Source organism: Haliotis rufescens, unplaced genomic scaffold, assembly GCF_023055435.1.
Source record: "Haliotis rufescens isolate VD_foot unplaced genomic scaffold, xgHalRufe1.0.p SCAF_11, whole genome shotgun sequence".
In the NCBI taxonomy this organism is placed as follows: Eukaryota; Metazoa; Mollusca; class Gastropoda; order Lepetellida; family Haliotidae; genus Haliotis; species Haliotis rufescens.
Genome location: NW_025963791.1, coordinates 13021303 through 13037500, shown reverse-complemented (window position 1 = coordinate 13037500; position 16198 = coordinate 13021303). Strand labels below are relative to the sequence as shown.

At 41.7% G+C, this 16198-nt stretch overlaps 1 protein-coding gene across 2 annotated transcripts in view; it reads left to right on the top strand.

Moving 5' to 3' along the window:
• The first annotated feature begins 517 nt into the window (after nt 1–517).
• LOC124141135 overlaps nt 518–16198 on the top strand; it is a 36368-nt gene continuing 20687 nt past the window's right edge. The window contains exons 1-3 of one of the 2 annotated variants that reach the window (XM_046509041.2): nt 518–663; nt 14492–14703; nt 15507–15749. In XM_046509041.2, coding sequence (XP_046364997.2) covers nt 14493–14703; nt 15507–15749 — 454 coding nt within the window. In that variant the 5' untranslated portion in view covers nt 518–663; nt 14492. Of the gene's footprint in view, nt 664–3041; nt 3105–14491; nt 14704–15506; nt 15750–16198 lie in introns of those variants that run through there. The other variant, XM_048392257.1, reaches the window with a different exon arrangement.

The following is a 16198-nucleotide window of genomic DNA, read 5'->3' as shown; positions in this document are numbered from 1 at the left end:
CGTTTCGTATTCGTTATTATTACGTCTTGCTGTTACACAGAAATACCTGACCATGACAAAGTATGTGTTACCCTGTGTTGAATGACCGGGTCGGGTGTCCTGCCTAATCTACCACGGGTATACTGATTTATCCGTTTAACACCCCGGTTGGTTTTATAAAGGAGCCCGTGAAATCTTATTTCGGTTAAGGAGGGTCTCCCAGATGATCTTGTTTAAAGAAGGTACAAACTGGAGCAGAGCGTTCAGCGTCACTGTTACGTCGTTGAGATATCTGATATAATCTGATTAGATTAGCAATGAGGCGCTGTTGAGGTGTCAAGACTTCCTCGAAAACCGATCAAAATACAAGTATTCTCAACGTTTCAGATCTCCCAACTCCCGTGTGGAACAGCCTCATCAATTAGACATGACGATAAAGAAAACAGACAATAAACTGCTACAATTATAATGAAGGGTCATGTGTGTGGCAAATGTTCTGCACGGGTAAACGCTTTTTGCTGGCTGATTAATGCTTTAATCTGCTGTTGTCGTGAAGCCCTGCCAGACCCTGTGTGGAGCGAGTTAGCGAGCCCTGTGCGTCCCTAGTTACAGGTGGCTACGATCTTGGCTCACAGTGACATTCATTTCAGTCAGCTCTCAGTCGGTGTGTTCTCTCCCAGTCAGGTAAGGGGTTTTATGTCTTCTATATGTGTCTTATCTGTATGTCTGTCTGTGCGAGATGGCATCTGTGTTGGTGGAGTAGTTGCATTGTTCCAATCACTGTCCACAAGCACATCATAACGTGCATTGTAAAAGAACAAAAGCAATATGGTTACATCTTTTCAAAATATTGAAAAAATTGTTACATACTACAGATCATGTCTGTGATACATACATAAACGTATATGGGGAGATGATCGAATGAAGACTGACGGAATATTTTTCACTTCTTCTTTTGATTAGGAATGAGCCTCACGTGAGTTGAGATTGTGTACACAGTCAACAGTTTAATTCTTTCTTGAGATTCAGTGAGTCAAATTTTGATAATAACACGCCTGACCCGAAGACTTTCACATTTGTATTTGATTTAAGTTACCGATAACTTCGCTCATCGGAGCTAGAACATTAATAATTATTTCTGCCCACTTATTTTACCATTTGTATCCCTGCTTATTATAATAACAAAGTCTTACATACAATAAGAGCCGATCTTTTGATATTCTGTGGGGCATTAATCTGAAAATGTATTCTGTTCCAGAAAATACGGTATCATAATAAATCTGCCTACTTTTTTGCAAAAGAATGTGTTTTTAGTCAAATTCAGCTCATCGTTTCAGAGAAAAAAACCAACTATTCAACCAAACAATAGTATTTCAGCTAGTGGAATGTTATATACATGTGTTTGTTACCAGTCGTCGCGTTCACGTCATCATAGCTGGTAATTAGATTAACGTTAAGTCGATAGCCTAGCTGGTATATCACTATTCATTTCTTGGCATGTGCAGGATAGCCAAGTTGGTTTACCACTGTTTATTTCTTGGCATGTGTAGGGTAGCCAAGTTGGTTTACCACTGTTTATTTCTTGGCATGCGCAGGGTAGCCAAGCTGGTTTACCACTATCTATTTCTTGGCATGTGTAGGGTAGCCAAGCTGGTTTACCACTATCTATTTCTTGGCATGCGCAGGGTAGCCAAGTTGGTTTACCACTATCTATTTCTTGGCATGTGTAGGGTAGCCAAGTTGGTTTACCACTATCTATTTCTTGGCATGTGTAGGGTAGCCAAGCTGGTTCACCACTATCTATTTCTTGGCATGTGTAGGGTAGCCAAGCTGGTTTACCACTATCTATTTCTTGGCATGCGCAGGGTAGCCAAGTTGGTTTACCACTATCTTTTTCTTGGCATGTGTAGGGTAGCCAAGTTGGTTTACCACTATCTATTTCTTGGCATGTGTAGGGTAGCCAAGTTGGTTCACCACTATCTATTTCTTGGCATGTGTAGGGTAGCCAAGCAGGTTTGCTACTATCTAATTGTTGAAACGATTATCTGTTTATTCTTGATGGGGACGTGCTCCAAGTTCTGTGATCACAGACATTGTAATTAATAACGAGAAACTGTGGGATTGGGATCCTTATTAACTGCTAAATATCTATCATAAAATGTGAACGAGCACACCAGCAAAGTGCTGTTTAATGGACTTGAATCTAATTGGGTGGGGCTGTCAAATAGTCGCTCTTGAACATCTACCACTGGACTTTTGATATCTGCTGTTTCACGCTCACATGTACATAGGTCACGTGAGAATGTTGTTATAAAACAAAACATTTGTAGTTACCGTTTTGGAACACAGAAATACTAATTAAATATGTTTTCACACGAGGAATTATGTTTCAAACACGGCTGTAATGTACTACTGTGTGTGTCGAAGTGTTCATCTTCCTTCTCCAAATAACATCATCTTATCAAAACGGGCGGCGACTATCTCACATCTTCACATTCGAGTATCTGATCTGAAAGTTTCAATCTGATCTTCACCTCCGGGTTTTTAAAAGTTTTCATCTGACGACCTTTGTGTATATCGAAATTCAATGTGACCTTTACCTTCTGGTATCGCTAAGTTTCCATCACACCTTCACCTTCGGATATCTCGAAATTGATCTGAACTCCACCTTCTTATATCTCGAAGTTTCCATCTGACCTTAACGCTTGGGTGTCTCAAAGTTACCATTTGTCACTCACTTTCGACATAATGAAGACCACTGTATATATGGAAAGAGTTTATAAATACTATTTAAACTGAACACGGATCAATCCATTAAACCATGTATATTCATATTTCTCAGGAACGTGATGCCTTACAGGTTTCCGTTCACAATAGTTCATGTAACCTGACTGCTGATTACACATTCGTGTATTTGCATACAACGTACCTGAATAGCCTTAACTATAGCGTCCCACCCCCTACTGCGCTGTAGCCTGCTGTCAGCGCCAGATCACAATTACCAAATTAGCAAACACACTGTTTTCCACAACGACATATTCACTCCTTTGGTCCGTGACTGACAACGGTGAGACGGGGGAATTGTCGTCGTGGACGACGTTGCTGGTTCATGCTGAGAGAATCGGGTAGGATCGATGTTGCCTTCACGGAGACGTGGGCAACGTGCACGATGTCGATATGTAATAGTGGAAGGGAGGAAGCCCGCGACAGCTACCATTATGTCAAGGCACTCGCCAACATATCGTTCCGTGTGTGGCGTATGTGGCGTGACTTCTAATAAGGGAAATGGATGCTGGTCGATGCTGGTGTTTGTCGCTCAATGGCGACGGTTTAGGTGTACATGTTTTCTGAACATGTTGTTCTTTGTCATTCGCAGCTATTTTGAACTATCGATTTGTAATATGTTTTGTACTGGCGTCTAAGAAACAGGCTCTGGTAGACAAATTGATTTATCTGGACATAACAGTTTTCTCTCCACATCCGATCTGATGAGACGACATAAATGTAACATTTAAATGATATAACTACTTCCTTGGTGAAGATCTGAAGACCAAGATCCTGAAATAGAAAAGCTATGAGTAACTTCTATGAATCTTTATGTATGGGATGAGATGAGTGAGTGAGTGAGTATGGTTTTACGCAGCTTTTAGCAACATTCCAGCTATATCACGGCGGGATATACCAGAAATTGGCTTTACACATTTTATCCATGTTTGGAATCGAACCCAGGCTTTCTGCGTAACGAGCGAACGTTTTAATCACAAGGCTACCCAACCGCCCGAGGCTGGGTAATTTTAAAACTCCTTTTAGCGATACACGTACAGTTAACTCTCTTGCCTTAACGTTTACAGGAGGCTAAGCTCATTTAATACTTAACTTAGGATTATATCTAATCTTTCAATGAGCGAGTTGTTATTCCAGTTTCTGTACCTATATAGGACACAGATGGAATATTCTTCTCAGGCGTCACGATATGCTGTGCAAATTTGCGTCCCTTAGTTGTGCCAGGATCCTATGATGGTGGATTCTAATCCAAGACTAAATCTGCTTATGATCCTTGGTTTGCAACACCGTACCTTTATGGTCGTTAATTTCACCAAAGAAGTACAAGTCTAAGACTTCGGTTTTTTTTCCCACATTAAAATAACACGCCGTGATGTAGTACTGTTAAACCTCAACTCACTCACTTCAGTAATATATGTGAATCATGCATAAATTAAAACAAACTAACTTGCTTGCTAATGTTAGATATGTTGCGAGCGTTTCCGGTGGAACAGATTTATAAATACAAATCGCTAAATACAAGTTCTGATGGGATACTTCAACATGTCACGTGATCCCGCGGCGTTAGGCCGGGTAAGATCTACCCCTCTAACTGCACTTGTTGGCCGTGAGTGCAAGAGCTGCGGGCAAATCTACTTCTCTACATTATAAGTCTAAAAATACAGGACTTAACCTGGCTTTTGCGTGTGTGGGTACTCATGTACGAGACAAGTATTATACTGAGGTGTGGTGAAACCTGGGTCTGTGGTTCAAGTGTTGTATTGGTGTTGTGGTGAAACCTTGGTCTGTGGGTCAAGTCTTGTACTGGAGTGTGGTGAAACCTTGGTCTGTGGGTCAAGTCTTTTACTGGAGTGTAGTGAAACATGGGTCTGTGGGTAAAGTCTTGTATTGGTGTTGTGGTGAAACCTTGGTCTGTGGGTCATGTCTTGTACTTGAGTGTAGTGAAACCTTGGTCTGTGGGTCAAGTCTTGTGCTGGAGTGTAGTGAAACCTTGGTCTGTGGGTCAAGCCTTGTACTGGAGTGTAGTGAAACCTGGGTCTGTGGGTCAAGTCTTGTGCTGGAGTGGAGTGAAACCTGGGTCTGTGGGTCAAGTGTTGTACTGGAGTGTAGTGAAACCTTGGTCTGTGGGTCAAGTCTTGTATTGGTGTTGTGGTGAAACCTGGGTCTGTGGGTCAAGTCTTGTATTGGTGTTGTGGTGAAACCTTGGTCTGTGGGTCAAGTCTTGTACTGGAGTGTAGTGAAACCTTGGTCTGTGGGTCAAGTCTTGTACTGGGGTGTAGTGAAACCTTGGTCTGTGGGTCAAGTGTTGTACTGGAGTGTAGTGAAACCTGGGTCTGTGGGTCAAGTCTTGTATTGGTGTTGTGGTGAAACCTGGGTCTGTGGGTCAAGTCCTGTACTGGAGTGTAGTGAAACCTGGGTCTGTGGGTCAAGTCTTGTATTGGGGTGTAGTGAAACCTGGGTCTGTGAGTCAAGTCTTGTACTGGAGTTTAGTGAAACCTGGGTCTGTTGGTCAAGTGTTGTACTGGGGTGTAGTGAAACCTGGGTCTGTGGGTCAAGACCTGTACTGGGGTGTAGTGAATCCTGGGTCTGTGGGTCAAGTCTGTTGTAGTGAAATACAGCCTCTGTTTATCAGGTTTATCAGGTAACCACAATGGCCAGATGAAGACTTCTTGGGAGACCAGTTATCGACAAGAACCTTTTTGACAACGCTTTCTCGGTACCCGCGATATTACAAGAACGGTGCCGAGTTTGGCGTAACGTGTACCCGTCGTGTTCGGGAATACTGGTGTTGTAGGCGTTACAGAGCACCGTCATATCGCACAGAAACTAGGGATTGTGTTCCCTGTGAGGTAGAAGTAAGGATATCGACTGGCTGTCAATATCCCACTGACACTAATTTACGTAATTACGAGCTGACTCGGAATGACGACATTAAAACCCAATGCTGTAACAGCATTTGAACAAGATAAAAAATCTCCCTACAAAGTGATTTTTTTTTTTTGGGGGTGGGGGGGGGGGGTGGGGGGGGGGAAATAATACTACAGGCGATCACATCTCCCAAATCTATAACAACAATACGACTATGTAGACTTATTACATAATAATTTAAATAGTATATTTGTTCAGCTTTACAAACATATTCAAGTATCCCGTAATTAAGTACAAAATCAGCCCCAATTACGGCGTCAAAAGAAAAGTGCTGTGAATTAAAGCCTGTAATTGGTGTGGTTTCTTTTGACGTATTGCGTGTAGCGGACAAAGAAACAAGCGAGGTAGGTTGTTCCGGAGTATATCAGTGAAGTGATCGGTGTGTGTTGAGGGGGCAGATCTGTATACAAGGGCTGGGCTTACACATACAGCGGAGCAGTGCCGGTACCACAGCCTATGTCCTCAGAGCAAGTATAACCCTTTATAGTCGTGTCTATATTCATGTATAGTCAAGAGATAGTCCTGCATATTGGATTTAAAGACCAATAGATTATAGGCTTGTGTCATGAAACAGGTAACGATGTTCACAGCGTTCAATGTAAGCAGGACAATGTCATGTAATGCTATTTTTGCGGTCACCGTAACTGGTTTTTTAACTTGCTATCTGCTGAGAGCAGTAGGACACAATAATACATATATGTATGTCACTGAGTATATTGTTTTAAAAGGGGTAGCAATAGAGATTACTACACGAGTACCCTTTAGATACTACTTATCTTACAGGTTGCTTCAAAACGTATCTAACGAGCGAAAGTGTGTGCTATATGACGGACATGAGTTTCTCCTGTTTCTTACCATAACATCGCACTATTTTAGCATCGAATCGATGCATATTTCGCCTATTCTCATAATCGGAGTGGCGCATTAATTCATAACACATTGAAGTGACGTGACGTCTTGAGTGACGTGATCCGGCTTACTGCTTATAACTCCTTCTGAATGTGACCTTCCACGACCAGAAAGTTTCAGCCATATTCTGTGGATCATTAAAGCGATTATGATATTGGAAATTAAATATGATAAAACAACATTTAATAAACTCTCTAAAACCATAATGTTTCTACACATACGTAGGTAAATGTCGTCTGAAGCACGAGAAACTTATCAATGAATTATAATCAGCACTGTCATAATCTTACCTTGAGTCATCTGCATGAAGTAGCCAATCACGGACCTGGAATTCGATCTCACGCATATGTTTGATTGATCACCAAATATCGATCATACTCACGCTGATCAGGGCCCGGGATCATGAAACTAACTTAAGACCATATTTTGTCTTAACTCTTAAGATTTAGACTTAAGACCAATTTTTTTCTTAAATCGGGGATCACGAAGCACAATCTATGAGAATATCTTAAGCCTAAGACAAAATTTGATCTCAAGTCCTAAGACTGCCCCTGAGTAGACTTAAGACAAAATTTGTAGCAAGAAAGATGGCGGAGGTTGTTCGCCTCATGCGTTGCCTAGGGGCTAAAAAAGGACAAAATAGCAATTCATCAGACATTTCGAGAGTGATTCAACCCTCTTGATCTGTACAACGACGAAGAGCTCTTTGAGAGATATAGATTTCGTTGTCCTACCATTTTTATCATCGTTGGGCTAACCGGTGATGAACTGGCATAGATTCTACCCCACTCAGCGTCTTAGGAAAATGTGTGTCAGAAAATAACCTCGGCATCCAATGATTACAGTAGTGCAATATTACGTGCGCGTGTCCCTATGACGACGGTCTTAGACTTAGACTTAGCTAAGATTTTGCTGAGACCGTTTCAAGATCCAGTCTTAGACCGAATCTTAGCTAAGCAAAATCTTAAAAACTTAAGACAAAAATCGTGCTTAGCAAAATTTGAGCTAAGACCACTTTCATGATCCCGGGGCCAGGTCTTTCCACGACAAGCTATATGATAGTGTTTATATACACATTCCAAACGTAGTCAGGTCTGTGATGCTGCATATGCTTACGTCTCATTGGTTCTCAGATCTGTTACATTGGGTATAACTTATTCTTGAAGCTACGTCTCTCAGATCTATGACAGTGACTATGCCTAGTGTCAAAGCGGTTTCTCAGATCTGTGACAGTGCCTGTACATAGTATCAAAACAGTGTCTCAGATCTGTGACAATGCGTATACCTAGGCTCAAAAGAGTGTCTCAGATCTGTGACAGTGCGTATACCAAGGCTCAAAACTGTGTCTCAGATCTGTGACAGTGCATGTACATAGGCTCAAAGGGGTGTCTCAGATATGTGACAGTGCCTATATCTAGACTCAAAGGGGTGTCTCAGATCTGTGACAGTGCATATACCTAGGCTCAAAGAGGTGTCTCAGATCTGTGACAGTGCCTATACCTAGACTCAAAGGGGTGTCTAAGATCTGTGACATAGCGTACAACAAGTTTCAAAGCGGTGTCTGAGATCTTTGACATTCCATAAACGTAGTCTCAAAGTGATTTCTCAGATCTGTGACAGTGCATATTCATAGTATCAAAACAGTGTCTCAGATCTGTGACAATGCATATACCTAGGCTCAAAGGTGTGTCTCAGATATTTTCCATGGTGAATATTCACTTCTTTGAGTCCTTGCTTAGATCAGTGAAGGGAATGTCACTCCTTAATACTGCATCTATTCACACAGCGTCTGCCTGGCGTTCATGGGTATACCCATTTTGACTAGAATATTTAACATCCCTTTGAATAACCTCTCACCCTAAAAATATAACATGACTGCATAGTTGTCGTGTGACGGTCAGTGGCATCACGTGGTAACATAAAACATAAGTGATGTAACTGTCCACACAATGACATAATCATTCACTTGTCATACAGCGACTTGATTGTCACATAAGACCAAACGACTCAGAGGCTAGCATAGTCTTCATACAGACTCTGAAACAAATATATGCAATACAACCCATGCAAGTCTATAATGTTTGGCAAGTCTAGATTACTGCAGTATCGGGAATGAAGAAAGTCTCTGGGCTCATTTTCATTATAAAAAGAAACTGGTTTTTTTCCTGTAAACTATGTTCATTTCATTTCAGAGACTAAATGATAGTCTAAGGCTAGCAGTACACTATGAAATACGTAGAAAATGGAATACACCACGTTAGATTATACTGCGCTGGCAACCTCTCCACATCTGTCATTGCCATTGTCCACACAGTGACAGATGAGATGAGATGAAATTGGGTTTAACGTCGCGTCCAAGATTATTGCACTTATATAGCGACGTGCATGCATTTGTGTGTGTGTCTGCTTGTACTAGAACGGACTGATGCGGATTTTATAGTGCTAGCCCACTGAGATATCATGCCGCAGTTTAACATGAATACCCCACTCAGACACAGTATACTGACTCCGAGCCGACCAGTCCTTGTTTTAGCCCCTTAATGCCGAGCGCCAGACAGGGTAACAACAAGTACCATCTTTTAACGTCTTTTGGTATACGCGGCCGGGGATCGAACCCCGGACCTTCCGCTCTCCGGGCGGACGCTCTACCACTAGACCACGGAGGCGGTACACACAGTGACAGTCTAACAGCAAGTGAGCTGTAATAATGTGCATATTTCTAATGCGCCCAATCCACGTCCCAAAGCATGCTCAAAATTCTACATTATTAGCCCGGTCAATTGATCAGTGTGCATCCGATTTTCACTCTAAGCTCCCTAGAGAGTATACAACCCAAACACATTATCGTCTCTTTCTACCGGGTACCCATTCAATGCTGGATGAACCGAGCCATATTTCGAAGTCATTTTCCGAAGGAGACAGCACATGCGCTTCAATGTGGTGGAGGACCGAAGCCCCAGAAACTCGAAAGCGGTCACCCCACTCTCTGCGACCAACGTTGCTTAACTGCACCCGATTTGTGACCTGTCCGCTGTATACAGGACCACGTGCCACAATCACTGGTAGACAATTGTAACTGACGGTATGCTCCGCGAACTAGAAGACTGGTCTACATCCGTATACATATTATGTTCTTCGATACGGTGACCCACTATTCCTCTGGAAGCCCCGACCCCTGGGTAATCCTGGCCTGAGTGCTATTTAAGTATTATAATCTACACTCACAGGATCAATATATGTGACATTCACCATGACTCAACAACATCATGCAATTCACAATAGGACCGTAAATATTCAGTACCGGTTGATGTTTGACTTCAAACATCGTGGTTAAGGAGAATCACGTTCAGGTTTCAAACATAAATGGATCTGAAGTGTGTACATGTTTCATGTTTTATTCATTACCTTCGTGGGACAAAAAACATACCTATTGTATGTTGTATTGATTGGCGCAGACATCCGGGCCTGGATATTTTTCATGACATTCTTCATCCTAGGCATATGTCTCCATTCTTTTATGATAAATACGAAAGTGGTAGAGTATCCTTGTGGTAAAAGCCTTCGCTCGTCACGCCGAAAGCCCGGATTCCCCAAATGGGAATATTGTGTAAAGCTAATTTCGGTTGCCCTCCGCTGTGATATTACTGGAATCTTCCTAGTGGCCATTTCTGAGGATCGATGCTCTTGATCTCAATCACTTGATTTTCTGGTCCAGACTTGATTATTTTTCAGACCGCCGTCATATAGCTGGAATATTGCTGAGTGCGGCATTAAACAACAAAACAAACAAACAATCCTAGTTACAACGATATGGCATTGCATTTAGCGTAATATCCATGCTGTTATACAGCCAGTTGTTGAATTGCTTGAAAAGGTACAAGTATGTGTACCGAAACGTCGCACTGACAAAATAAAGAGATTGAACGCTATAAATCAACCCAGCTTAGTCCCCTAAGTAGCTGGTCGTTTTATCTAACCCTTACATGATACTGAAGTATAGTTCCAACTTTAGTTTTGTGTTCGCCTTGAATATAAGAACAAACAAACTATAACAAGTAACCCTACCGGCGCCCCACCTGGCGTCAAGCATATACCATGCATATGACCATTTAACCAACGCATAATTCTGTATTTTCATATACTTAGCGAAATCCACCGGATTACCTACCGGATTAACACTTTTCTGGATAAACGACATGGTTGCACGGAGTACTGCCGTTCCTAGGAGTAATCGCCCGTAGAAAAGGATTTTACCAGGTCTCTTTCTACTCATAATCACAAACACACAGCCGTTACGAAGGTTCCGAACCACATGAAGCATATAGAGTTATATTTCACCTACATTTGCTTTAAAAGATTTTTTCGGAAATTCGCCTGAATATATCTGGGCCAATAGTTTTAACGATGACTCATTGTACTCCTAATCAGAAAAATACCGCCGTTGCGAAGGTCCCTAACCATATGGATTATATACAGTAATATACAACAACACTTTGCTTTGAAAGGTCTTTTCGGAATTTCCCTTGAAATTCACTGGGATAGAGGGCTAATACGTTTGTTTTCAGGCCACTTCTAAACACGACATTTGGGTCATTATCGTGATTTATAGAGCTTATTTAAGACCACCTGATAGCCTATCTAATATTGTAGCGGATCCGACCCCGGGCACGTACCCGTTACAGAGCTTGTCACAACCTTATCATAATATAAACACACATACTCAACTCGACCGCCAGTTATCATGAAGTAATGACAGAGTCTGGAGGACCCAAGACCATTCAACCAATCAAATCACTTCATTTCACGCGGACGTCAGAGTAGACAATCTTAACTGTCATATTCAAGTGGATTGGTCAATAGGCACAACTGGCTATTAATATATGTCAGATTTATAGACTCGCTTAAATACTTGTGATTTAGATGGCATGGATCATATGCCTCGTGTTCACTGTTGATAAAACAGAGTAGAGTGTTAAACAATTGTGGCCCGAGACAACCTTGTTGTTTGTATACAGAGTCGACATCAACATCAACTTTAGTTCCGAATAATTAAATTTTCGTTGTGTTCATTGAAATTCCTGTATTCTGATTAGCTGAATTGGTCACGTGTTATTGCATTCATTTCCCAATGAATGTAAACAATTAAGCCACGCCCACCGAGGCGCACTATTTTTTATGTCGGGGAATCCCAATATTACAGCCGAGGGAATTCCCTTTCTGCTCACGTGTATCATCATGCACAGGACATTTAGCGACTTTCATGCATATTCATTGTCCAAACAAACCTTTGAAACCGAAGGCCGAGAATGAATGAAACAGCAAACGTGCAGGCTCGCTCGCCTGTTTTTTTCCCGCTCGCCTCGGTTCCACAACTTTCATGTCTTCGGGTTTCCTTTCTAACTAACATTTTTCCAACTGTGTTTTACCGTAATCTGGGAAGTAATGTTTGAATCTGGCGGTAACTGACCATGTAATTTGAAACAGCCGCCTTCTCCCGGACATATTTCTTCCAGTTCGTTACAGTCTGACTGTTGCAGTTCTTTTCGCCTCTTGTCTTAACTGACAGGTCCAATGAACATTGTTTTGATCTGCTCTCCGTTGATTGGCTACTCACAGTGAAGGCGTGTCAATTTATGTGCATGAATTAAACAATCACCTGATTCATGTCACGCCACAGTATGTGTTCCTACACCTACGCGGATTCATACAGTTTGCACATTGGTTTTTCGATTCATACCTCAATGAACCGAAAAAAATACACAGTCAATCCTTAAGTGTAATTATGGGTGATGGGTGTTTCCATACAGACTGACATATTAAGAAGTAAGAAAATATTTGTACACTACATCTGGATAATATCAACGTTGTTACAGATGTAACTAGCTTTCAAACTGCGAGGTATTGCTTGCTGTTAAATGGGAGTTAACAGGTGGTGAGGGGGCGAATCGACCTGTGTGTGTGCGTGCGTATATATGTGGTATTCACGATGACTCAACAATATCATGCAACTCACATTAGGGCCGTAAATATTCAATTTGGTTCTATTCACACCAGACGTACAAGATGAAATGTCTTGTTGGTGCCCCAGTACGCGGTCTTTTCCCGCACATCCAGGCAACTTACCACCAATCTTCCACTACTTACAGTGTCACCTGGCCTGAATGCTATTTAAGTATTATAATCTACACTCACAGGATCAATATATGTGACCCTCAGCAACATCATGCAACTCACAATAGGACCGTAAATATTCAGTACCGGTTAATGTTTGACATCAAACATCGTGGTTAAGGAGAATCACGTTTAGGTTTCAAACATAAATGGATCTGAAGTGTGTACATGTTTCATGTTTTATTCATTACCTTAGTGGGACCAAAAACATACCTATTGTATGTTGTATTGATTGGCGCAGACATCCGGGCCATGATAGTAGTCATGTCATTATTCATCCAAGGCACATGCCTCCATTGAATTATGACACAGGGGACGTCTATAGGGTAGCCTGGTGGTCAAAGTGTTCGTTTGTCACGCCGAAGGCCCGGGTTCGATTACCTACATGGGTTTTTTGTTTGTGTGAAGCCAATTTTGGTGTCCGCTGTGATATTGCTGGAATATTGCTAAAAGTGACGTAAAATGCAACTCACTCACTATCATCATGTAATACCCTTGACCCCCTTGCCACCAAGGTTTCGTTTCGGAAGTGAAGTGACCATTCCAATCTTTCCCATCAGTAACTAAGCACCGAATATCTCTCTTATATCAAAATAAAATCGATAAATGCGCATATAACTTGTTGACTCAAAGTTCTGATAATGATAGTGAGTGAGTGAGTGAGTGAGTGAGTGAGAGAGGTTTTACGCCGCCTTTAGCAATATTCCAGCAATATCACGGCGGGGGACACCAGAAATGGGCTTCACACATTGAACCCATGTCGGGAATCAAACCCGGGTCTTCGGCGTGACGAGCGAACGCTTTAACCACTAGGCTACCCGACCGCCCCCTGATAATGATACGCTAACTATTGTTCGAGATAGCCGAGTCGAGTGTCGATAATAGATCATATTCTGTCAGGACCACGGATTAACACGGATTGACACGAAATAACCATATTCGGGCTGTTTGTTGGTGTTGGAAGAAAGAACACAGGTTGATCTAGAGAGGGTTTACTGATCAACCCTCTCTAGAAGTAGCCCCGTTCCTGCCGTATGGAACCCTGTATTTGTACAAGAGATTGCCGATTTGATAAGTGCCAAACCAATACAACAAACTATTTACACAGCTGATAAATACGCACAGACTTTACCTAAAGTTGACAAATACGGACGGCGACGATGTCGAATGTTAAAAGATGAGGTCTAAAGTTAAACAGACTTAGTTGGGTTATCGTATGACCCCTTAGAAATAGAGAGCTCCATGTTGGAGAAGGTGACTTACATGGGATCTGTGTTGTGTTCTAGTCAAGAGGGTAGCTTATCTACCCGTATTGTTTTAAGGAAGTGGGGAATTAACATTCACGGGTTGCCATAACACGCGGTGACCGGTGTTACAAAGTTATGGAACACTGAAAATGAAGGTTATTATAGTGGCGTATCTGTTGCACGAACTACAGTGTGTTATAAAACAAAAAAGTGTTTATTCGTGGTATCCTGTACTGTCCTCAATAGTTTGTGTCACTGGCTTGGCCCACCGTCGGCTGACATAGGTCGCCCGGTACGGAAGTCTACTAAGACAGTCAAAATTAATCTAGCACTTCTTTATCATTAATCCTGATCAGAAACAAAATTAATTCCATCATATATTTCCCTGTGTATTGTCAACCGTGCCTTTCCAAATACCGATTGTAAATGCTGTGATATAAAATATTTCATCTCCAAACTTTTTTTCACTTCAGCATGAGCCAATCAGAAGTTTTCCGTCCAGCTAATGGGGACTTGTATGTCCGAGATCCGGTAGCGAACGGCGTTCCGGTGTCTGCTGATGCATTCCGAAAGACGACACTTCAGAGGCCGGCGACACATAGTGGATACCGGTTCGGCAAGTTGAGCCACAACTCGTTCTTCACCCGACACAATCCACATCCCAACCGAGTCAGACACCTCAAAGGTACCATCACTTCACATATGTATTTCTCCTCAACCATACTCAAGGATTACAAAACTAAAAATATGTAATAAATACGTTTTGATTAGTCCAATGACAGAAAGTCGGATTCTGTATGGTATGACAGTTGGACACCTCGAGGGGAAGACTAGTAGGTTAAAGTGTTCGATGCCCTTCATGGGGATTTTGCATGAAGCCAATTGTCGGTGTCCTCAGCTGTGATATAGCTTGAGTATTACATAAAGCGGCGTTATGCCATACTTGCTCTCTGGCCCAGAGTCCTGAAACATGGGGGAAAGATAAGGGCCTTTTTTGGCCATTGAAAATGTCAAATTTTGAAGTTGTGGAAAACTTTGAAATAATGGTATGAAAATTATCGGACTTCTTCAAATGGCTGACAACTAGCCTTTTTCTTTTTTACACGTGCACGTTTTGGGCTTAATACAAATAGTTATGGCTAAAATGAGTGAAATTACTGGGAAAATGACACAAGAAAACCTTTTTAATGAGCCTTTTTGAAACATTTCATCCTTCCCGTTCAGATTTGTCATAAGTCAAACACGCCATTGTTGCAATAAACAAAGTTTTGTTCCCATTCATATGAACAAGTCTGATAACAATAACAATTTCTAATAGTTTAGCCCTACTCTTAAATTATGTATATATCCTGTGGGCCGTAAAGAGCCCTTGTCATACCTTGTCCTTTGTTTTAGCAATAGTATCTTTTAATGTATTCGACAGATCTTGATTTGTTTGTTTCATGAAGCTTCAGGGCCATATTTCAAACACTGACCCTTCTATCATAGGTCTCCTTGACATCCCAATCTGCTCCGTCAACGACGATGGCTACTTCGCTTCACCCCGTTACAGCCTCCAGTTTCCCCCGAATAGTTACAACACAAATAAGCTTTCAAACAGCAGGATTCCCGTCAACGCCATCAACGTCAACTCCCAGCTGTACCCCATCAACACCATTACCGGCCTGCAGTATTTCACCGGACTAAACAGCTTCCCCTTCCGGGAGAAGGCCATTCCCAAGGTCGGAATGGGTAGGTAACTCTCAATATCTCCAAAATGTAGAGAACTCTGCGTTGACTGCGCTTTTATAAATCCTTGTGAATGGTTATTTTTTTTGTTTTCCTTTCCATCTGCTTTTAACTGTAACTGTGCTCAGGTCTTTCTATATAAACTACCAGGGAAAAGAAAGTATACGCTTGAAAATTGGATTTGACGAAATAATTACAAACGTTTACTTATCAAAATCGTTACCAGGCTGAAAAAATGTCGTCGAAACACTACAAACTAAAGGTCCAAAACACAACTATGAAACCCGTATCAAAAACATTACCATCGAATAACCATTTCGTGTTGGTTTCATGGATGTATACTACTTTTTTACCCGGCAGTTTAGATGATTTTACTCATAGTATTTTGTTTGGAGCAAGTAGGCCCTTTTTACTACCCAGTGGTATAAGCGTTCGCTCGTCACGACAAAGGC